This window comes from Eumetopias jubatus, unplaced genomic scaffold, assembly GCF_037043125.1.
Source record: "Eumetopias jubatus isolate StellerSeaLion01/CBP00866 unplaced genomic scaffold, mEumJub1_p1.0 scaffold_13, whole genome shotgun sequence".
NCBI classification, from domain to species: Eukaryota; Metazoa; Chordata; class Mammalia; order Carnivora; family Otariidae; genus Eumetopias; species Eumetopias jubatus.
In genome coordinates, this window is record NW_028274819.1 from 95,192,469 (window position 1) to 95,217,341 (window position 24,873).

At 42.0% G+C, this 24,873-nt stretch overlaps 1 protein-coding gene across 2 annotated transcripts in view; it reads right to left on the minus strand.

Annotated features, from left to right (window-relative positions):
* Positions 1 to 6,163: 6,163 nt before the first annotated feature.
* The window catches only part of CRTAM (cytotoxic and regulatory T cell molecule), a 36,036-nt gene continuing 17,326 nt past the window's right edge, over positions 6,164 to 24,873 (minus strand). The window contains exons 4-11 of one of the 2 annotated variants that reach the window (XM_028125856.2): positions 22,767 to 22,919; positions 20,533 to 20,676; positions 19,233 to 19,394; positions 14,609 to 14,689; positions 12,169 to 12,252; positions 10,257 to 10,403; positions 8,580 to 8,666; positions 6,164 to 6,816 (exon numbers count right to left, since the gene is read on the minus strand). In XM_028125856.2, the coding sequence (XP_027981657.2) occupies positions 6,686 to 6,816; positions 8,580 to 8,666; positions 10,257 to 10,403; positions 12,169 to 12,252; positions 14,609 to 14,689; positions 19,233 to 19,394; positions 20,533 to 20,676; positions 22,767 to 22,919 (989 nt within the window). In that variant the 3' untranslated portion in view covers positions 6,164 to 6,685. The remainder of the gene's footprint in view (positions 6,817 to 8,579; positions 8,667 to 10,256; positions 10,404 to 12,168; positions 12,253 to 14,608; positions 14,690 to 19,232; positions 19,395 to 20,532; positions 20,677 to 22,766; positions 22,920 to 24,873) is intronic. The other variant, XM_028125859.2, reaches the window with a different exon arrangement.

The following is a 24,873-nucleotide window of genomic DNA, read 5'->3' on the forward strand; positions in this document are numbered from 1 at the left end:
TTTATTTGATAGTCAATATTCAAACCTATTCCTGTCATTGCTACTGATTTATGAGATGAGGTGGCCATGTTCATCAAAAGTCCTCAGTGCCACTGGGTCTTTTTGTGTCTGTCTGAAATAGCAGTCCCTTTGTGCTCTGTTAGCTTTAAAGTTAAAATTCTGCATGTTCAGTTATGGGGGTGTTCTCAGGAAAGAAACCCAGACTCTCTGGTCTCCATACCATTGTCTCAAACTAGTACAAAGAGAAGACAACTCAGGTAGAGGAGAAAAATGCTAACATTTGTTATATACTTATTAATTATCTAATATTGGGCTAGACTTCACCTGCATTATATCTTCTCATTTAGTCCTTATGCTAATTCTGTGTGAGGAGAATTGTTATCCTCACTTTACAGATAAGGAAATTGAAGATATAAGAGGTTAATCATGACCAAAACCAAGCAACCACAGTTTGGGAATAAGGAATTGGGGGAAGCAAAAAAGAGAGAGCATTCTTTCATTTTAAAGAGAAATATTTGTTCTATGTTTGTCTCCCATAAAGGGGGTAATTCAATTTAAAAATTTGGTTTGGATAACTGAGGCTTAGTCTCCCTCAAACCACATTGGAAGTCACAGGGTTTAGTATTACTTTTTTTTTTTTTAAAGATTTTTATTTATTTATTTATTTAACAGAGAGAGAGAGAGAGAGAGAGCGAGAGAGAGAGAGAGCACAAGTAGGCAGAGTGGCAGACAGAAGGAGAGGGAGAAGCAGGCTCTCCGCCGAGCAGGGAGCCCAATGCAGGGCTTGATCCCAGGACCCTGGGATTATGACCTGAGCCGAAGGCAGCCGCTTAACTGACTGAGCCACCCAGGCGCCCCAGGGTTTAGTATTATTTTAAGACATAATTTTTACTTTACAAATTGGGACCTTAATTCAAAAGAAGTGTCCTTTTTTTAAGATTCTATTTATTTGAGAGATAGAGAGTATGCACAAGTTGGGGGGGGGTAGAGGCAGAGGGAGAAGGAGACGCAGACTTCCCATTGAGCAGGGAGCTCGATGAAGGGCTCGATCCCAGGACCCCAAGATCACTACATCAACTGAAGGCAGACGCTTAACCAACTAAGCCATGCAGGAGCCCTGAGGTGTCCTGTCTTCATGAAAAATTGTGATCCATTGTTTCATGGGTTTGCAGAAGATGCAGAATTATTTTCTTTTTTTAAAATGTCTGTACAGGATGCTCTTGCAAAGTTAGCCCTCTACATTTAGGCAAGATCTTTCTCCCACTCCCCTTTTTAGATCAACTGTGAGACATTTGGGGGAGAATATAAGCTTTTACTGCCTTACTTTTAGTTTGCTTCTATCTGAAAATCAGATGTAGAACAGAAAATGTAGGAAAAAATTAACATATTCACCAGGTCTAGAGTAATGAATGCATCACAGGAAGGAAGAGGGCTCTCTCTTAGAAGGTGTAACATTGTAAAAATAGAACTACATCTCATCTAGATCAAAACCTCATTATAAATATAGCAAATTACCACGACCTCAACCAGGGGAAGTAACAGGACATTATGTTGTTAGGCTAAATTGGTGGACTCACGAATGATTGGCAGTTCAAACCATCTTTTTCATCTGCAGGGAGCCTCACTACTTGATGTGTGCTCAGTCTGTTGGGTAGTATAATTTTTGCTCTCTGTTATGTTCATCTAATGGTAGATGGTACAAATGATGCCAGAAAATTTGGTTTGGGTTGTTTTTGTTTTTGTTTTTTGTTTTTTAATCATTTCTGAGAAAGTAACATAAGCATCCTTTTGACTTAGTTCCCCAAAAGTAAGATAAAGAAGGATCATTAAATGGAAATTTCTCAGTTTTTCCTTAGCTCCATCATCTGATGAAAAAGAAGATGTGAGCATGAAATGCTCTCTCGGGGATTTAAGTTCTATTGTAAGGCGAGAAGCAGGATCCTGTTTTGGTCTTTTTAGGAGCCAATATATCAAGTTTCTAATCCCAACTGTCTTACTAATTAGTTGTGTGGCCTTTGATGGGCCGAGGAAACCCTTCTGGTTCTCAGTTCCCTCATCTGTCATACAAAAGAATTGCTCTAAATCAGTGGTTCCCAGATCATGTTTGTGAGGACACTAACGTTTCATAAAACAACTGTTTCGTAGTTCACAAGATGCTCCATTTTGGAGCTGTCATTTAAAATTATATTCGCCTGGTTTAAATAACAATATGGGGCTCTTCATCTCACTTAACAAGAAGTTCTGAAATCATCAAAGATTAACAAAATCATCAAAGATTCCGTGTCATCTTGTTCCTTTTCTGTGCCCTTCTCACTGTGTTGGCTCAGATTTCCTTGATGGGCTTACAATGACTGTAGCAATTCCAAGCATCACTCACAGTTATGACAACATTTTAGGGGAAGGAAGATGCTTTCATTCTGAGTATCTCTTTTTATCATTAAGAAACATCTTTATTGGGGTGCTTGCATGGTTCAGTCGGTTAAGTTACCGACTCTTGATTTCGGCCCTGGTCACGATCTCAAGAGTCCTGAGATGGAGCCCCAGGCTGGGCTCTGCGCTGAGCATGCAGCCTGCTAAGATTCTCTTCCTTTGTCTCCCTGGGCCCCCCTCCCTCTCTTGCTTGTTCATATGCTTTCTTTCTCTCTAAAAAAAAAAAGAAAGAAAGAAAGAAAGAAAGAAAGAAAGAAAGAAAGAAAGAAAAGAAAAGAAACATCTTTCCCAGAAGCCCTCTGGGAACGTCTACTCACGTCCCAGTGTTTGATGTATCCGGCATAAACTGACCACTAACAAGGGGAATGGGACCATAACTGGTTCAGACCAATCGTGATTTCTCTTTTCGGCTTCGGATGAGGTTCACCTACCCTAAAGCACAGGACTACATAGTGTGGGATGGATACTGGAACAAAATCATAGATCCATTAGTAAGGAGGAAGACATGGGCAAATGGTTACTGGGTGGGCCAACATCATGAATTGCTCTAGATGGTTGAGTTTGAGCTTTGCTGGGTTAAATGAAATGAGATTCCTTTATAAGAAGACTTGGGAGAGCCTTTGCTATGCTAATGTGCATCACCACCTCTATGGGGGCGATATAATGTTGAGCACTTTTCAAGCTTATCTGAGCCCAGAAATGTTTCATTTTCCTGTTTTTCCTCTGCTCTTTGCCAAATTTACATTGAGAATTATTATTCCTAATTCAGCTTTAATGATAGTATATCTGCTTCAGCTAAAAAAATTTGGCTTATGCTATAGCAAGTCACCCTCACCTATTGGAATCCCTCAGGGGGCTTTAAAAAAAATGCAGATCCCGAAACTCCATCTTTAGGTCTCCTGAGGCCTATCTTTGAGCACAAACTTGGGAATCCCAGTTTTATGAAACCCTCTCTGGTGATCCTGACGATTAGCTGAGTCTGCATTCTGCTTTGCATGGTGCTGTAACATTGGCACCTTAGTTTGGCTTCTTGCGTAAAAGGCACCAGAGCAGTGGAAACATTCGCGGTGAGCGTACTTGGGGAGGGTTATCTGCAAACGCAGACTTAGAGTAGCACGATGCAGTAGCAAGATTTAACCAGACGTGACGAGCACCATCTCTGAAGTGAAACTGTTCTCTCTGGACTGTTTTCAGAATACGATTTCTGCTTCAGAGCTGTTACAAAACTATATAAATGGCATGCCTGATCTTGATATCAGGTTAAAACCCTCTTAGAAATCAGGACCTCCAGCTAACTCCTCATAACTCTTCACTTTTCTCTCTTCTGGAACAATTCAGTCCTAAAACCACTGGGTAGGGTATAGCCAAGTAGGAGTCCATGGTGGTGCTGGTGGGGAAGCTGTGGAGGCTGAGAGAGGGATGTCTGAGCCTGGTGAACAGGCAGTGCCCCTAGGAGGACTGCCCGGCATGTGTGACTGAGCCCGAGTGGGTGGGGAGGGTGGCCATGTAGCTATGTGTGTGGCTAGGACTTCCATATAGTGGGGTGACCTGGTGTGTGGGGTCAGAGCCCAAGCTTGGTGAGGAAAGCATCCACCCGGTAGGTTGGGGGCACAGCATGTGGAGTCAGAATTTGCACAAGAAGAGGACATGCTCCAGGAGAATGGAATGGTAGCAGAGTTGGGAGACGTCATGTATACAGGAGATTGAGCAAATAAGTAAATAGGTTAAAGATAATGAAACTGGGTTTCTCAGAAAAGGTAGTTACAAATAGAGTAAGGGAGAAAACTAGAATAAACCCATGGTTTTAGGGCGCTTGGGTGACTCAGTTGGTTGTCTGCCTTAGGCTGGGGTCATGATCTCAGGGTCTCATGCTTCTCCCTCTGCCCCTCCCCCCGCTCCTGATCTCACTCTCTCATGCTCTCGCTCTCTCTCTCAAATAAATACATAAAATCTTAAAAAAAAAACCCCATGGTTTTAAATAGATTTAAATATATACACACACATAGACACATATATCCATATATACAGTTAACTCTTGAACACCAAGAGGTTAGGGAAGTGACCCCCCAGTCAAAAATTGCTGTAGGACTTTTTGACTCCCCCAAAACTTACTTACTGATAGGCTACTATGGCCCGGAAGCCTTGCTGAAAATACAAAACAGTCAATCAACACATATTATGTATGTTCTATGTATTATACACTGTATTCTTAGAATAAAGTAAGCTAGAGAAAAGACAATGTTATTAAGACAATCGTAAGGAAGAGAAAACACATTACTGTACATATATTTATTGAAAAAACAATCCACCTGCTGGGTGGTTGGGCCAGGACAGAGGTGGTGGCAGTGACAGGCCTGGCCTCTGGATGGCGCTGTTTTGCAGCCTGGTGGCCTTGGCTCAGCCGCAGCAGCTCCCCAGGGGGCCGTGGGCAGTGATAGCAACTGGGAGTGCAAGACAGCTGCCCCCTCTGCCTGGAGGCGCACCACTGCCTGTGGGGGTAGGCACCTGTGACCACTTCTGAGCCCGCCAGCCTCCTGATGGCAGCGGGGCCAGGGTGCTGCGTGGGGAGGGGCTCGTGCCCTGCCTGGGAGGGGCCCGAGGCCTGCAGCCACCCTGGCACCAGCAGGGGACCCAGACCATGGAGGATGTGGAGGGGAGGGATCCAGTGTTTCTGGGGGCTGCTGATGGCCTCTGTGGGTCTCCTGGGGTACTCACAGGGCAGCAGGTGCGACCATAAACACCAGTTGCCTTCAATTTGGAGATTGGGGCAGGCGGTGATAAATAAATGCCCTGTGGCTTTTGTGGTCAACTCTTAAAAACAAAAACTGTATAAGTGGACCTCGGCAGTTCAAACATATGTTGTTCAAGGGTCAACTATGTGCCCACTTTTTCATATATTCCCTAGCTCTGTCTACTGAGATGACTTGAGGACAGTGATATCCCAAAGGCAATGTGCACACATAGCCCCTGGTTTTTGGCTTCTAAATATCATTTTCCACTAAAAGGAATCAGGGATCCTTGGAGAAATGGCTCATTACAGGGCTGGGATAGCGAGAGTTGAAGATGAGCCTGGGATATTTCGTACCAAAAAGGAAGAAAGTGCTCAAAGGCTGAGGATAAGAAGGACACAGAAGCCTGTTTCCACAGTTGATCACCCAATTAGCAAGAGATTAGTTTGATGGTAACAGATTATAACCCAGTGAGTGAGACAGGATAGTAACAGATTGTAACTCGTTGAATAACAGGAAACCATGAGTCCATAAATAAATGAGTGACTTGGACGTTTGACGAGGAACAGGATATCTACATATATTTTTAAAGATTTATTTATTTATTTTGAGAGAGGGAGAATGAGAGAGAGCGAGAGTACATGAGAGGGGGGAGGGTCAGAGGGAGAAGCAGGCTCCTCGCTGAGCAGGGAGCCCGATGCGGGACTCGATCCCGGGACTCCAGGATCATGACCTGAGCCGAAGGCAGACGCTTAACCGACTGAGCCACCCAGGCGCCCAGGATATCTACATATTTTTAAAGCATCTCTGCACAAAGTATCAGCTCACAAAGGAGGAAAGAGGAACTTCACAGTGGGGAAAGCTGGTAGAGAGCACCCTCATCAAGTGATCAAGAAAAGGGATAACTAAAACACAGTGACATAACCAAAACACCACTTCCATGACAGTCCCGTCAGAGTTTTGTATCCCGAATCTAATCACGAAGAAACAATCAGACAAAGGCAAACTGTGGGACAGTTTACAAAATCACTAAGCTGCAATCTTCAAAACTATCCCAAATATCATGAATGTGCAGGAAAGATTAAGGAACTGTTCCAAACTGAATGAGACTAAAATTAAACATGTGATTCTCAACTGGATCCTCTGGGACAACCGGACCTCCTTTTCCCTTCAGGGTGAGATGTTTGCTGGCCAAATCAACCCTGATCTCCAAGGCTTGGGAAAATCTTCCTGCTCTGAAGTAGTGTCAGACATAATAGGTTCTTTTCTTTTCTTTTTTCTTTTCTTTTCTTTTTCCTTTCTTTCTTTTCTTTTCCTTTCTTTTTTAAACTATGAAGCTTTTGTGTCCACGGTCCAGTCCTCATTTCATGACTCTGAATCCAGAGCAGATTGCCATGGGAGGACACCATCTTGCATTGCACTCAAAGTCTATTTTTCATGTGACAGTTATTATGCTCCTTCCCTAGGCTGCTCCACTGTGATGATGCAGCTGCCCCCCCAAATCATATTTTCTACTGCACAGAGCACTATACAATGCTCTCTGGTAGATGAGTGAGCTCTTCTTTTAATTTTGAATTTTGTGCATTTTCCTTCCTCTTTGTTTTTGCTCCTGAGTACAACCGTGTGATGTAGTTCATGTAGCTCTTAGAGTGGAAAGCTGAAAGAAAAATATGTCAAAGATGACCATTTATTTTGAACAATACTGCACCCATTTATTTGAGATGCTTTGATTGCACATGGTATTTTTAGGTTCATATGTTAATGGCTTAAAAAATCAAACCTGAAATTGATGCATATCATAAATGGTCTGAATGCATTGTTATGGGCCGATTTTTTTAAAAAGTCTTTTTACGTAAATATACTAATAAACCTGAAATAAAATATATAGACATTTCTGCTATAAAAAAAAAACCTGAAAAAAAACCCCCACATTGTATTTAGCAAATTTCATACTGAAAGTAACAGGGCTTATGGGAAACATAGGGTTGGGGCAGATCACTCAAAGCCCGTGTAACTCTATATGCAGGGCTGGAGACAGCTCCAGAGGACGCCTTAAAAGTGAGCAAAAATCGTGAAGTTGAAATGCTGGGTTGGTGGGAGCCCAGGGAAGGAGGCTGGAAGTGCAGGTTGGAGCTCAGTTGGAAGTAGCCCCTCTCACAATCCGTGGCCAGCCCCTAGGGATGTACCTTTCTGGGAAGGGAGCCTTGAGTGAAGGTAGTCCTTTTCAACTTTCTTAAAGTTGAGACGCATAAGGCTTTCTCCTTGTTCAACAGTTAAGCCGAGGGCTTTTCTTTTCTTGCTGAAAGTTATCATTCTACACCCACTGTTTTGGTTCCCCTTGCTTAAGAAAGTTGGCATAGGAAACCATCCAACTAACACGTCATACTGACAAAATTCTCCTACTTGCCAGTCGAGGACAAGAACACTGACATTCTAGAAACATGTGCGATACAATAGACTCTCTGCGCCTTGCACACACTTCCCTCTTCCACCCCCAGTTCTCACGGTTTGCCCTCTTCTCCTGTCCCAGCTAGTACAGTGATTCTTTCCACTTCACACCTTACTAGGTCAAAGCAAAAAAAAAAAAAAAAAAAAAAAAAGGCAGAGGTGTTGTGAAAGGCCAGCTTCCTACAAAAACCTCAATGAAACCAATAGAAACTAGCAGCTAAGCTTTTCTGCCTAGCTTGCAACTCTCAGCAGGTGGAATGAGTTAATTTGCAATGGAGGAACCAAAATGGTTGAAAGAAAGGTAGAAGATTCTTGCTTTCTTGTAGTACCAGATGCTCTGTACTAGATTTTTGTCAAGAATACACACATGCACACATGGGCGTGTGCACACACACAATCTCCTTTTAGAAACTCTTCCTTTCACTTTCTTTACATATTTTGCTTGAGAAGCTACAATGGAGTCATCAAAAGACCCAAAATATGTCTGCTTGAATCAGTTAAGCCTTGTGTTCATTTATTCAACACAAATGTATCAGACGCTCCATTGGCATCAGGCCCTGTGTTAGAATCTGAGGACACAACATAGATAAACCCAGCTACTCACCACCTGAAGGAGGACTGTGGTAGCTAAATCAACACATCAGAAATGACCAGAGGGTATGGGGTGTGGAAAGTGCTGGATTGTTAAGATGTATGTAAGATCCCCGGAGCACAAGAGGGACATGTGGTCCCAGGATGTGCCTGCATGTGACATCAAGAACTCATGGATGGCTTCCCATGGGGGCATATCTGCGGCCATAGGAACTTCATGGTCGCTGGTTTTCATTTTTGGAAGGTTTACTTGTGTTCTACGAGATGATTTAGGTTGATTGACTTTCTAGTGTTAAAAATCAGACTTTGATTTTTACCCTCCTCCTTAAAGGCAACAAATTAACCTCATTTTTCAAATTTGAGGTCATGTAATTGACTTACTTTGGCCCTTTTTCTCTTGGGATGATGTTTCTTCATTATTTGACCTGGATTTGTAACTTTCTAGAGTGTGTTCTGAGATTTCGTTTTCTGCAAGAAAAGAAAACTATGTTATTAATTTCGAGCGCCCCAGACATCACCTATATGTACAAATGTATGTTTGAATAAGATGATCCCTCTGTCTACACAAGAGTGGACTTACCACTCGCCCTTGCATACCTCATGTCCTCATTCATTCCGAGAATTGTTTTTGTTTTTTGCTCTGATTCCTACAGGCACTGCGCTAGGCAGCGTAAGAGTTGCGGAAATCAAATGACCACAGATTAGAATCACGTATTGTTCTTTGAGATGGGACAATTCCAGTAGCCCTTAGAGAACTACGGGGATGCAGGATTAATGGGAGATTTTGAAACAATACTGTGGCATTTGCCTATTGCACAGGTAGAGCTGAAAAACCAGACCCTGTCTCTAGGTCTGTTTATGATGAAAGTTAGTCCAGCTGAATATATAGAGAGATTGACATCAAACTAGAAGAAGTTGTGTTTTCAGTAGGGAGAGAGCCATTCAAAAGGGAAGTATTTTGCCTTGGGACATAATGAGTTCTCAGCTACTTGGAGATGTTGGAGTCGTACATGGCTTCATCAACGATGTCCAGCACCACTAGAATGCGAACCACGTGCGTAATTCTAAGTTTTCTAGGTGCCATGCTCAAAGAGCAAAAAGAAGCAGATGCAATTAATTTAATAATTATTTTATTTACCTAGTAGATCCAATATATTATTATTAGACATATTATATTCGTGTGTGTGTGTGTGTGTGTGTGTATTGAGCTTTCAAAGTTGGGTGTCTATTTTATCCTTCCAGCACCTCTCAAAAGCGACTAGCCACATTTCAAGTGCTCAATAGCCATATTGTGGCCACTGTATTGGGCAGCATAGGTCTAAATAATCACTCAGAATTAAGGAGGGGATTTATCCTGGTACACACAGATGGAATGAATTGAGTAGATGGTTATTCTGGATAACTTCTAAGGTCCCTTCCAGCCCTGATATGTGTTGAATCTGTGCATTTTAATAGGTACCTTCCATGGTAGATAAATTATATATGTATATATGGTATATATACATATATATATATAGTTGCCAATGATAACTTTTTAATCAGAATGCTTAGGAAACATTACTCGCATATTATGGGTGAGGGAAGCTGAATACATTCTTTCAAAGTAAGAACAGAACCCAAACAGTCTATATTCAAACTTTGATTTGCTGTCCTTGGAATATGAACTCCTTGAGAGCAGGGACCTGGTCTCTCTTGTTGACAGAAGTATCCCCCACGCCTGAAACAGCGTCTGGCACACAAGAAGTGCTCAATGAATGCTTTCTGAATGAATGATTGAGTTTTCCACTCAGGATCCTTTTGTGACTAGAAGCTTTTATAATTTAATGTCAATTCCCAGAGCTACTGTAATTTCTCTTGGTTACGCACTCTTTGATTATAGCCCCTGGAGATTCACATTCTGTATTTACTGCAAAACCAACAATTGCTTATTTGAATGGCAACACTTATCCAACAGACTGTGCAGCATCTAACAGAAAGGCTTTAGTTGGCAGAATTTCCTTTGTCTTAGCCCCGTGGTATGGCGCCTTGGAGCGCCCCATCGGGTCCTCTGCCACTCACCTCTTTTCCACACCACGTGCGCTTTCCGAAGCTTCATTATGAAGAGCTGGACAATGATGAAGAGTATGAAGATGAGGAAGGACACAAGGGTGAGCAGCAGAATGCCGTTTTTCCTCCTTATCACCCCCACATACTGAAGACTGGCTTCTGTACGGAAAATGAAATGAATTTAGACAGTTCAAGGTTGGTTTGTTTTTGTTACTGAGGAATTTGCACAATGCTTTCAAAATGTAGTGTCGGCTGATAGGCAACTCGGGTAAAAAGAGAGCTTTACCCTGAAGGGAAAGAGATTCACATTATTTATTCTCTGAAAACAAGCCAACGGGCATACAAACAAAGCAATTCTGTGAGGTAATTTGAAAAATGCTCTGAAGTTACATAGAGATTGAAGCTGTGAGGTTTCATTTGTAGAGAAAACACGCAAGAATATTGACTTAAATTATAGTCAGGGGACTTAAATGAGCTGTAAGGACTGATTTTTTGGCAAGGTGTAGTTAAGCAGCAAGAGGTTGTTAAGGAGTGTGAAAAACTATGCAAATAAAATGAAATCCATGAATGTTGGCTAGGTTAAATGTGGTCCTACGTGAAGGCCATTGGACATAAACTAGATGAAGATCTTTCTAAACCTCACATTCTGATTCTATGGGCTCTAGTTTTGCCCAGATGTCCTGGCCCCCTCTCAACCAACAAGCAGTTAAGGAGCACTAGCTTTGTGTACAACATCGTGCTTGGAGCTGCATAAGACATGGTTCCTGTGCTTTAGGGGTAGTTCTCTCTCTATGGCAACAAATACATGAATCAACAGAAGTCAGAAATCGATGCCAAATTCTAGATCCATATGTGTTAACACCATAATGTGCTCAGGGATTCAGAGGCAGGAGTGGTCCCTGAATTAGTCAGGAAGTTCTCAGTGAAGACCTTGGCCTTGAAAGAAGGGTAAGGAGAGGGAAGATGAAGCCTTTCCTTTCTTCAGGGGCAGTTCAGGTCGTTGAGGGCAGGGCAGTCAAAATGGGATGATGTTGTCAGAGAAAAATGTGTGTTCTTCCTGGGACTTTAGAGACAGGACTGCAGAGGCAGGGGATGGAGGGCCCTTGTTGGAGGCTTTGAGGCTCCCGCTCCGCGTGGTAGACAGGGAGAGCCACAGATGTTTTCTGAACACAGGTGTGAAGAATGCAAAGGGGTGTTTTGATCATAGTCCTAAAAATGGACCACAGGAGGAGAAATTGAAGTCATAGGACTTGTGCAGGAGATGATGAGGGTCTAGATCAGGGGTTGCAGTGATAGTCGACAAAATTCTGGAAGAGGAGACTCAAAAGTCTTTGGAGATGGACTGATTTTCTATGTGTTTGTGTGTACACACATACACAGGAATGAAGGATGACACCAAAATTTGGGGCCTGTGTGATCATTTGGTTGAGGTGGTTTTGTGGGAAAAGGTGCTGTTTGGTTTTTAGTGATGTTGAGTTCAAGGAGATGGCAGAAAATCCAGCAACAGGGATGTAGGAGATGGAATGAAACAGCAATTAATTCTCAGGGGCTTGTTCTGGAAGTGTAAATATGGACATCTTCTGCCTCGTGGCAATAGGAACAACCCTGGGAATGGGTAAACTCTTTAAGAATTAAGGGAAGAATCAAGGGTGGAGAAGTAAAGTCAGAAATGTGTCCACATATAAGAATCCAGAGGAAGAAGGGAAGTTCTCTGATGGACACAGAGAAAGAGTGGTTGGCAAAAAGTCACAGAACCAGGCAGAGTGTGTCAAGGAAGCCAGGGAGACAAGTAAGTCAAGGAACAAGGGAGTGATTAACCAATAGAGAGGTCAAGAAAAATGGGGACTGAAAAAGGCCATTGGATTTATTGATTAAGAGGTTAAAATGTCAAGTGTTTATTCTAAATGCTATGGGGGATGCTTACCACTGGCCAAGTGAGGGTCTTGAGTGGTTTGTTCTTTCTCTTCCTTGTCACTCCCGGTTGTCCTAGAATCTTCCATTACCGCAACTAAGTTGAAAGAAATTAAGACACGATACATACATATGACTGTATATGAATACTGTGTATATATACACAGCCATCCCAAAGCAGCAGAGCAGCTTTGGAAACCAAACTAAGTTGTCCTCCTTAAAAAAAAAAAAAAAAAACAAAACAACCATTTTTGAACCACTGACTTCTTCCAGAAATAGTTGCAAATGGCTGATTTCGCCAGGCTCGTTTCGCCTTATTTTTAAAAGGTAGGTGTTTACAGAACACCAGCTCTGGGCTCAGCCCCAAACAGAGCATTCGGCAGTTTTCTCACTGCAGCTCTGAGTAGAGGCTTCTAGAAGCTAAGTACATTGTCTGAAGTCATGGACCTAATACGTGACAGAGCCAATGCTGAAATTCAGAATGCAAAGTGCACTGTTTTATGCTTGCTTCCTGAATCAGGCCTATTAGAAGGTCTTCAGAATGGTGCAAGATAACACCAGGGCATGGAAGATCGGCATCCCAAGCAGGCTGAGAAGCAATGATTTTTATGTTGAAAAATAGGCTCCCTTGTCATTCAAACCTCTGCTTGCCTCTCCCCCTTAGAAGGGGCATATACTGTGATGCTTTTGCTAGGTGCAAGAAGCCGTAAACATGAAAGATTGCATTTTCTGATTCTGTTGCTCATCCTCCCTATTCCTGTCCTCCACCCGTCTCTTGCTTTTTAGCCCATTACACAGCGCCACTGTGTGGATCCCGCAGGGAATGAAACCACCCGTTCTGCTGGAAATGGGTATTATTAACAGTAATAAAATCGTAGAAATTGAAAGCTGAAAGGAAATTTAGCAACTGTATTAAATCTTATCTATGAAAAAGCAGAGCAGAAAATTGGGTTGTTTAGTGGCGCTGTAAGCCAATTTAAAGACAAGTAGATTCTAAACATGCTTAAAAATATTGGATTATTAAAGCAAGTGTTACGGCTGCGCCCCTTCCGATCGTTTTCAATTTCCATTGCCCTTCAAAAAACTGGATGGTACATATTGTTTTTATCGGTGTTTGAAAGCCCCAAACATTTACTTTTAAGTGTTATTCCAGATAAAAAATGTTTAAGAACGTGAGCTGATACTCAGAGCTATGAACATGATAATGATATGAAAGCTCTTATTCCACTCAAGGAAATTCCTGGAGACACACTATTTGAAACAAAAAAAGAGGACACATAGGAGTTTATGCCCTTTTTGGATGAAGCTCTCTTGCTCGAAACACCATTACAAATGAAAGTATTCATATGTGTATTTATTCATTTATACTGCATTTTCTTTTGTTTTTTTTTTTAAGATTTTATTTTTTATTTATTTGAGAGAGAGAGCACGAGAGTGGGGGAGGGTCAGAGGGAGAAGCAGACTCCTTGCTGAGCAGGGAGCCTGATGCGGGACTCCATCCTGGGACTCCGGGATCATGACCCGAGCCGAAGGCAGTTGCTTAACCAACTGAGCCACTCAGGCGCCCCTACACTGCATTTTCTGAGTACCTGCTAGTGTCAGATGCTATGCCAGGTAAAATACAAAGATAAATACATGATCATTGCCCAGAGCTAACCATCCAGGGGGTTCACTGTCTAAAAAACTGGAATTATAACCCAGGCTTTCTAAATTCTGCATTTAGAGTTCAATCCTGTCATCGAAAACTATCTGAGTTCTTGACAGCCAAGTAACTGATGTGCTTTCAAAGGTGATTTTGTTATTCAATGGCAAAAGGCCCCACATCTCCAGATCCTGCTTCTTTGCCCATTGCTGAAATCAAGTCTTTATTTTGTGTTTGGTCTGTTCCGGATGAGAAAACAAAGAAACGAGTCTCTCCGTAAATGAATTCAACCTTGCCCTTTACTGCAGAGGAAATTCAAATGTCACAGTCGCATGTGCACATGTGTGCACGTGTGTGTGTGTGTGTGTATCAAGCAAAATAGCGCTGAACTTACAAGGTATTAGTTACCCTGAAGCCCATGCCACTAAGGAAACACTGCTGGTATGGAGCTCCTCCAGGACAGCACTAAGCTAGAGCCAGTGCAGGGTGTCCTGCCTAGTCTTATTAAAAGTTAAATTTTCAGCGGCTCAGTCAGTTAAACGTCCAACTCTTGATTTCAGCTCAGGTCATGATCTCAGGGTCCTGGGATGGAGCCCTGTGTCAGCCTCCATGGTGGGTGTGGAGCCTGCTTGAGATTCTCTCTCTCTACCTCTCCTTCTGCCCTCCACTCCCCACCTCTCTCTCTCCCTCACTTAAAAAAAAAAGGTCAAAATTAAAAAAAAATCTTAGAAATGAGAATTGGAAAAATGGCCCTTTCCAAAGAGGCATGATTTTTTTTTTTTTTATTAAATCTTAATGGGTTGACACTTACCAGTACTAGTGGGCTGCTCAGGGTCTTGAGAGGACAGGGAGCTTTTCTCCAGGGCATCTGAAGCCATCTCTTGATCCGTAACTAGGAAAGGGGAAAAACAGAAATCTGCAACTACAGAGAACAGTCTCACCCACATGGTGCTCGGGACAATAGGTTGGAGAATGTATGTGGCTGCTACCTGCTTGTGAGGTTCTGCGGAAACCTCAGCACTACGTGTTCTACAGCTTTTGCTCTGGTTTTTGAATCTCTATCCTGCTGCTAGCCCATCTGCTAGGCTGCCTGGCTGAGAAGGACAGCAGGCTGCATCCGGAGCGCTGTGTTTCACAATAGTATGCAAAGGCTATTTGCTGTCTCTACCTCCATCTACCTGTTAGTCCTTCTGTCTATCTGCCCAGTCACCTATCTCCATCCTTATTTATTCGTTAAGTGGCCTTGGAGTCAGTCACAGGTTGAATTCTGATGCTGTTAACTTACTTGCTGCCGAGTGAGTTTGAGCAAGATGCCCAGTCTCTTGAATGCTCACTTTTTCCTTACCTGTAAAATGGAACTACTAACGGCATTTATCGTTGGAGTTTTTTTGCAAAAATTAATTTTATTCATACAACATGCTTAGCACAGTGCTTTGCTATTTATTAAGCACAATGCTTACAAATGTAATATTGTATAATGTGAAACGATGTTTGGGGCCCCTGGGTGGCTCAGTCAGTTGTGTCCAACTATTGATTTTGGCTCAGGTCATGATCTCAGGGTCGTGAGATCAAGCCCTGCATTGGACTCCATGCTGGCCGAGGAGCCTGCTTAAGATTTGCTCTCTCCCCCTGCCCCTTCCTCCCTTCTCTCTCTATAAACAGCAAAACAGAACAAACAAAATAATGTTTGGGGATGTTTCCAGACATTCAGCTTAGCATAGATTTGACCAGTGAACAGGCCTGCAACCAGGGAGTGTATAGAAAAGCTGTCTGAAATTTTATAAATATTGATACTGATATGTGACAGGTGGGTAATGTCTTTATGGAATCTGTGAGTGCTTCTCAGCTTTTTATTTTTTTAAAGATTTTATTTATTTATTTGACAGAGACACAGTGAGAGAGGGAACACAAGCAGGGGGAGTGGGAGAGGGAGAAGCAGGCTCCCGCTGAGCAGGGAGCCCAATGCGGAGCTCGATCCCAGGACCCTGAGATCATGACCTGAGCCAAAGGCAGACGGTTAATGACTGAGCCACCCAGGCACCCTGAGCTTTTTATTTAATCAAAGAAAGGGAAAGAGAATCTCAAGCAGAATCTGCACTGAGCACAGAGCCCAACGCGGGGCTCAATCTCAAGACCCTGCGATCACGACCTGGGCCAAAACCAAGAGTCGAGCGCTCAACAGACTGTGCCACCCAGGCGCCCCGAACCTAATTGTTTTCTATTAAACCAGATACCAAAGAGATTTCAGAATGAAAACCAGTGCCATTTTTCTCACTAACATTTTGGTGTTGCAAAGTACAGTTATTTTTCCACACAAATATACCATTTCTGTTTCTATGTAGTGGTTAATTATTTTTTAAATAAATAAGTATTTAAACATTTTTCAGTTTTAATTTCTAATATGTAAATATTGACAGATACAATTCATTAAGTAAAAATTCTTTGGGGTCCTCCGTTATTTGTAGAAGTAAAGAGGGGTCTCAAAATCCATAAGTTTGAGAACTATTGCTCAAGTTTTTTTTGTTTTGTTTTGTTTTTTAATCCCACCTCCAGTTAAGTAATAGGAAATCAAGATTCTTCATTTGGAATACTAAATAAATGAAGTAAATCATTTTGAAAAGGGTCCGATCTATTCCTGCTCTGTTCTCCTTCTCCAAGCATCACACTTCCACAAGCATCTAAGTGTGGATTTTTCAAAGGAAGACACCACTCACATCCCCAGATATGGTGCTTGTCTGATCTTTATTTTCCCAGGTCCTTCCATGCAGAGTGTGGGAATGAAAGGGGTCAGAATCCTTACTTGTAAATGTGTTTTAAAGCATCGTCAGCTAATCAAACTTTTTAAACTTATTGGATGAACAAAACGTGTGTAATGCTGGTGCAGCCACTCTGGAAAACAGTATGGAGGTTCCTCAAAAAGTTGACAATAGAGCTACCCTATGACCCAGCAATTGCACTACTGGGTATTTACCCCAAAGATACAAATGTAGTGATCAGAAGGGGCACATGCACCCCAATGTTTATAGCAGCAATGTCAACAAGAGCCAAACTATGGAAAGAGCCTAGATGTCCTTTAGCAAATGAATGGTTAAAGAAGATGTGGTATATATATATATATACAATGGAATATCATGCAGCCAGCAAAAAATGAAATCTTGCCATTTGCAATGACATGGATGGAACTAGAGGGTATTATGTTAAGGGAAATAAGTCAATCAGAGAAAGACAATTATCATATGATCTCAGTGATATGTGGAATTTGAGAAACAAGGCAGAGGATCATAGGGGAAGGGAGGGAAAAATGAAACAAGAAAAAACCAGAGAGGGAAACAAACCATAAGAGACTCTTAATCTCAGGAAACAAACTGAGGGTTGCTGGAGTGGTGGGGGGTGGGAGGGATGGGGTGGCTGGGTGATGGACATCGGGGAGGGTATGTGCTATGGTGAGCGCTGTGAATTGTGCAAGACTGTTGAATCACAGACCTGTACCCCTGAAACAAATAATACATTATGGGTTAATAAAAAGAAAAAAAAAACCATGTGTAATATCTGTATGTCAGCGTAGTCACTTGCCGAAGGGAAAAAAAGCCATTTAACATATGGAAACCACCAACAGCTAATATTGGAGTTGCTCTTCGAATACTTAATGGAGATCTGGCAGTGAGTGCTAAATAATAATCGATAGTTAGATCAGAAATAAAAGTTAAGTCTTATCCTATTATTATTAGAAACATTTTATGGCTATCATTTTGAGTCCTATAGAACTATGGCCATAATGGAGAAGAAACTGTGATTTCCCCTCCGGAGTAATTTTTGTAGCTGGCCTGAACAATAGCTGAAGAGTAAAAATACGTATTTTTCCAATATCATTGGTTCTTTTGTTTAAGAATCTATTCAGATTCTGGCGCGCCTGGGTGGCTCAGTCGGTTGAGCGTCCAACTCTTGGTTTTGGCTCAGGTCATGATCTCAGGGTTGTGAGATGGAGCCCTGCATCAGACTCCACACTCAGCGGGGCATCTGCTTGAGATTCTCTCTCTCCCTTTGCCCCTTCCCTCGTGCTCTCTCTCTCTCTCTCTCTCTCTCTCTCACTCAAATAATCTTTAAAAAAATCTGAGTATCTTTCAGGAGCAGCCCCCCGCCCCGACCACGTGCTATGCTCTGCTGACCGTAGAGGCTGGAGGGGATGAGTCATGCAGAGGCAGGGCTATGTGTCAGATTATAGTAGCCAGCCCAGTCTGCGAGCCCCAGTCTTCTAGATGCGGCTTCCTCAAGACTTGCTAGTTTTGGTTTGATGAGAAAGTGACTGGTGGAAAGTGTGCGGTAGTGAGGGAGCCACAGCAGCAGCCCTCACAGGACTGCAGAGCGCTTTTCCCATGATGGTGTTCTCTTTAACCAGTGCCTTGCATTTAGCAGTTATTTCATGAACAGCTTTCTCAATAAATGTATCCTCATCCAGCAGCCCCTTCCTTTGCTAATGTGAGTGAATCCTTGCACTTGAGGAATTCCTTGTACACTGAGAAGTACCTTATAAAATAACGAAGGTCGGAGTCTTATTAATTATAGATGCGTGATTCATGTTACTCCTTATTAGATACATGTTGGCTCACAAAGTTTTCTAGGGGCACCTCGGTGGTTCATTTGATTAAGCATCCGACTCTTGATTTCGACTCAGGTCATGATCTGAGGGTCATGGGATCGAGTCCTGCTTCGGGCTCTGTGCTGGGCATAAAGCCTGCTTGAGATTCTCTCTCCCTCTCGACTTATGGTTACTCTCTCTCTCTCTCTCTCTCTCAAAAAAAGAAAGTTTTCTAGAGTTTCAAAATTATTATTTTTTGCTTTTGATGAGGGAATCGGAGAACACATTCTGAAAACGGAGGCAACGCCTCTTCACATTTACTATTTGGCATTTTATTTACTAATATTTGTTCTGCCCAGAATAGTAACATGGTTAAACTAGAACCTGTGAAACAGTTATAACCAAATAAATCTAAAGAGGAATCACGGCTTGATTTGACTGTGTGAGTGTTTTATATTAACATAAAATAATGTTGACAAGTTTAGGTTTATTTCAGTTGCTATTATCTCCTTTTGGGTTGACTACAAAGGTAAAGTATGCTTCAGATGACCTTTCTGAAAACATGACTGCAATAAACTGGCCAAGTTATGCCGGCTGGCATTATCAAAAAGCAAGCATAATGCTATTTGCATATGGCGCCCTGCTAGGCTTTCTGCACAACTCGGGGTCCGAATGTTGGAACAGGTGCACCATGACGCTCAGCTGGAGAAATTTCAATCATTAAAGGAATTTGCTGTTGAGGAGAGCTTTGTGGACAGTGATCTCGCTCTGAAGGACTCTTCCCATTCCATTTAATTTTTTTTGACAGTGTAATGTTAAGGTAAATTAAATGAAAAAGACAATCATTAGTTCTTCTTACCCAAGTCTTCAGATCGGAAGGGTGCTACCAGTTTTCTTCCTTGTAGGCCTTTGTGTCGGATGACGCAGTCTACTGTTGAGCTTTTGTCCAATGTGTGGACTCTGAGGATGCTGCTGCTGTTACATTTCTTCCCATCAGTTTCAAATTCATGGTGGGTTTCACCTACGGAGCGGATTAAAGAGGTGCATGAGGTTGTGGCTACTTAATACCCTTGGGTGGGTTTGGTTCTCTCAGGGACCGATGGCCTTGACATCTTGGCAAAACTGTTAGACTTCTAAGTTATTCTAGATTTGGTCAGCTGCCTTGTACATGCTTGGCCCAGTCACAGGGGGAAGCAGCTGAATAGCAGTGGTTAGGTTTCTGTAAGCCTTCACTACTGGAAAAAAATCTAAAGCTTATCGTGGTTACACAAGGACAGCCTGATGTCGTCAAACACAAAGACCCAAGACCTTACTCAGGGTGAATGAATAAGGCAAATGAAAGGAGAGGTCTTATAATGATGTAGAATTGTCATTGGACTGGATCTCTCTCTGATGATGTAAAATCCAATGGAACATACGTTACAATGTAAACAAACTATAAACAGTTCTCAAGCATGACCATTAGTTATCTTGCTTCAGTCAATTGAACCCTGCTTTAATCTAATCCAAGTGTAGATTCTTTGGTACCCTAATATTTTTTTAAGATTTTATTTATTTATTTGACAAGGAGATAGAGTACAAGTAAGCAGAGCAGCAGGCAGAGGGAGAGGTAGAAACAGACTCCCCACTGAGCGGGGAGCCCGACCCGGGACTCCATCCCAGGACCCCGAGATCACGACCTGAGCCAAAGGCAGACGCCTAACCGACTGAGCCACCCAGGTGCCTGGTACCATAATATTTTTATTGAGGGTATGACATTGTAGTGTACTTTATAAGGAGGAGCCTACCTGTTCCAATATACAAGCATTATGTTAAATGTATTTTCAAATTTATGGCTGCTGAAAAGTTCATGCTGAGGGAATAGGTATATCGTACCTCTATATGAAATTATGTCGAATTTTAAGAAACCATAATATCCCATTTTAGGTTTCTACTTTGTTTTAAGTATAGGCATATAATCATATTATTTGTGATAGGTTTTCAAGATGAAGGCACAATATCGATAGGTTATAAAGTTAATTTGGAAAAAACTGATAAATTACTGAATGTTATTTTCTGGCACCTGATACCACCAGAGGGTGCCAGAGGATTTAAAAATGCCTTGGAAGTTTAAGTAGGAAGGAAAACAAAGGAGGAAAGAGAACCATGTCCCTACTTACCATAGAGCTCTATGCCATTCCCTAAAATCCAGGTTATCTGCGGAGGGGGCTTACTTCTCACAGTGGAGCATTTAAGTGTAATGTGTGGTTTTCCATTTTGCATTCTGATAACTGAAGCTTCTAGAGTTGGCATGGAAGGTGTTGCTGGAAGAGAATTGATTTTTCTTTGCTCAGTGAGCAGGTCTACACATCCCAGTAAAGCATGGAGTCTGATAATCTATAGGGATCATTGTAGTGTATGGTCTAAACAACGGGCATTTTTTTTTTTAACTTGATCTTCCCCAGAATACAGTTACAGGGCTTTTATGTACTTGTAAAGCTACCTTGGCAGTAGTCCACATTGCTTGTTACTCAGTGTATGATTAGTCCCTAGAAATTCCCAATGGTGCAACAGTTTTCACATTTGTTATCTGACTGTATTTGATTGGTAGAGTAGTAGGTGAAGAGTACAGACCTGAAGTCTAGTTCTATCTGCCACCGGTTATTGTAAGCACCATTGTATGTCCCTCAGGTTTTGGTGGATCAATTTCCTTGTCTGTGACATGAAGGAATTGTTTTATGAGTTGGCTGTTTCAGTTCTAGACTTGCACGAGTGTCTGACTCAAAGTGAGTGAGTTCTGTCCCCTCCTAATAGCAAAGATGCATTTCTCTTACCAAGGGCCCATTTGTCCTTATTTTTCCTATTCCTGTCCTGGAAAAAGAGTTGACCCTTGAACAATGTGGGGATTAGGGGCACTGACACCTCCCCTGACCACCACACAGTTGAAAATCCATGTATAACTTTTCGCTCCCCCCAAACTTAACCAACAGCCTACTGTTGATGGAAAACCTTACTGATAACATGAAGAGTTGATTAACACCTATTTTGTATGTTATATGTATTCTACACTGTATTCTTACAATAAAGTCAGCTAGAGAAAAGAAAATGTTATTAAGAAAACCATAAGGAAGAGAAAATATAGTACCAGACTGTATTTATTTAAAAAAATTTGCATATAAGTGGACCTATACAATTCAAACCTGTGTGGTTCAAGGGTCAAGTATACTTTTTAAGTAGGCTAACTTCTTCCTCTTTCCCATTCTACTTCACACTTTGGTTCAGCACACTTTCACGTTGATTTGCTCATTTATCTGCCATTGAGACATTGCAAAGTCAGCTCCAAGTATGCACGGGATGTGTTAGATGCTGGCAGTAGAAATATGGAAAAGATAAAGCCCTTTGAGGGGCTAACAGTCTGGTGATAGACTCAGCCGCTAAGCTGTTAGTTAAAAGATCATGCGTTAAGTGTAGTGACAGACGTATGCGGGGAGTGTGAGAAGAGCCTACAAGGGCACACAAGCAGCGTGAGCCAGAGTGCTCTGAGTGGTGACCAGTAAGGTGGGCTGAGTCCCATCGGTTCTCAATACCCCTAGGGAGCCATTCCTTCCCAGATACTTTGTCACCGCGTCTTTACTTTATGGCAGGCCCCACGCTATATTAATTCAACAGAAGAAGCCTAAGACATTCATTTGTGATATGTGGAATCATGTCACTTAGAGATCAATAAATAATGATGTGTATAATTGATCTGAATTAGAGATCAATAAAAAGTGATGTTTATAATTGATCTGTTCCATCACAAAAAGCAGAAAAGTAAAGACAGCAAGGCTTACACTGAATACAGTGGACCATCCACAGAACTGAGTGAGTCCCAGGAGGCTGTCACTTCCTATCCACACCTCCCAAACCCACCTCCCACCGGAGGAGAGGACCTGGTTTTGGCAGAGGATGTGAGCCAGTTGTCCGGTGCAGTTACCTCTGAATTCATTCTATCTTAGGATATGCTGTTGTTAGGTTCTACTTTATTTACACGCATGTTTTGCTGCTTAGACTAGGGTGCCAACTCCTTGTGGGTGGGGATCATGCCTGATTCCTCTTTGACTCCTTGGAGCTTAGCACAGTGCCTGGCACATAGTAGCAGCTTATCAAGTATCAATTCTCCTTTCTCTTAGTTCCTTAGACAGGAAACCTCATTGATGCCAAAGACAAATTTCACAAAGTCACATTTTCATCTAGGGCTCACCAGTCAAAATACTCCCTTCTGTTTTCCTTTCAACAAAAGTTGGTAGAGGTGCCCAAGAAAATGTTTTGCTCTAGGCAATATTTCTAACTAAAATGTGAAGTTTAAGAATGATCTGTCCTGTTCCTAAGTCTGTCACTCCTGTGCTGGGTTTGCTGGCTGTCAGGCACCTACCTAGCACGATCACCTTTACTTCCTTTGTTCTCACGGAGTTGCTGTAATGTAAACACTTGTACACGCCTTCATCTTGCTGGGTGACGTTAAGCACGCTGATGGAGAGCTGATTGGTGGAGTGATGAAGAAGCTGGTATTTGGAATTTTTTAAGGCTGGACAAGAGGGAAAAAGAGTCGTTAGGAAGAAAGCGATCAGAGGAATACAGTCTCTCAGTGGACTGATTATTTGCAGGAATAGTTTTTGAATTTCACACTTTGACGGAACAAATGTCACATCTTCGATTGAGCTGCCTTCCAAATTCTAGTGTTCCCAGCTGGATGCCTCTCAATAGCGCAACATTTGTTTAGGAAATGAAATATTTTGATACTGGGATCTGCGAAATAAACCATTTGCTTTTCTTGTGCACATAGGGAATTAACACTATGCTGGTGAAGGGTTCGGGGTATAGGATGATTAATTTTTTTTTCATTTTTTCACATTATGAAAAATGCCCCAGTGAATTTACCTCTTTGAAACCTGATTGATTTGAGGTTGTCCTGTCACAATGGATGTGAAGAATGGAAGATAAAATGCATGGCTATCCATGCACTATCTAAAAAGCACTCCATTTGGGTGCTTTTTAATTTTAAAGATTTCATTTTGAAGTTAATCTCTACACACAGTGTGGAGTTTGAACTCATAACCCTGAGATCAAGAGGTGTATGCTCTACCGACTGAGCCAGCCAGGAGCCCCTTTTATTTTTAATTTTTTAGAAGTTTGTTATTATTTGAAGTTTCCTAAAGATTATAGCAAGTGTTTGGGTTTTTTTTCTGTTGTTGCTGTTTTGTTTTTAGATTCTATATTGACCTGGGATTTCTGTCTTAGGTCATAGGTCCCTTAGCAAATCAGAATTTCTTGAAATGAGTGGTTTTGTCTCCCTCTCTCTCTGGATTTGTAACATGAACAAGCCTAAAATAGTTAAAGCCTTGAATGGCTGACCAAGAAAGGTTGTTTGTCATCTGAAATAATGGCTGTGTGTCCTGGGACACTGATGGTACCTGAGCTAGAATTCAGGCATCTGAACCTCAACACTATTGACTTTTAGAGCCAGATCAATCCTGGCCTCGCTACTCATTTGATGCTAGATGCCCCCTGCCCTTCTCCAGATATAACAACCCAAACTCTCTCCAGACATTGCCATATGTCCCCTGGAAGGCAAGAATGACCCTTGACCCTCAACTGTTGGTTGAGCTTCACCAAGTTCAATTAAGGTACTCTGATGTAGAAATTTGAGAGTGCCCATCTTCTCCCAGTTTACTAAAAACCAAACCAAAACAAGAGAAAGCATTATTTAACAGGAATGATCTCTACTCAAAGTTTTTCTCTGAGAACTTTTAACAATTAACATCTACTTACTTTATTGGTTCTAAATAGTTTATTTAGCTTGAAATATATGGTTAGTTTACGTTGGACGTAGCGGCATGTAATAATGTTTCATAGCATAGGGGCGCCTGGGTGGCTTAGTTGGTTAACCTTCTGGCTCTTGCTTTCTACTCAGGTCGTGATCTCAGGATCCTGGGATCAAGCCCCGTGTTGGGCTCCACACTCAGTGCAGAGTCTGCTTGAGATTCCCAACCTCTCTCTCTGCCCCTCCTGCTCATGTGCTCTCTCTCTCTCTCTAAAATAAATAAGTAAATCTTAAAAAAAATGTTTCATAGCATACCAACTTTTTTAGAGGCTCTGCTTTTACAAAACAGAATGAAATTTGCTGTTTTGGAGACTTTTCCAAGTATTTGGCAGTTCAGAATATTAAATGGAGATATACAATGGTCTCATTATGAAGGGGAGGGATTAGTAAAATCCTGCCCAAAGAGATGAGCTAAATAGACCTTTAAGAATCCCTTTCCTTGGGCGCCTGGGTGGCTCAGTTGGTTAAGTGTCTGCCTTCTGCTCAGGTCAGGATCCTGGAGTCCCAGGATCGAGTCCCACATCCGGCTCCCTGCTTAGCAGGGACTCCCTCTGACCCTCCCCCCTCTCATGATCTCTCTCTCATTCTCTCTCTCAAATAAATGAATAAATTTGTAAAAAAAAAAAAAAGAATCCCTTTCCTTAAGAAAAAAACCAAA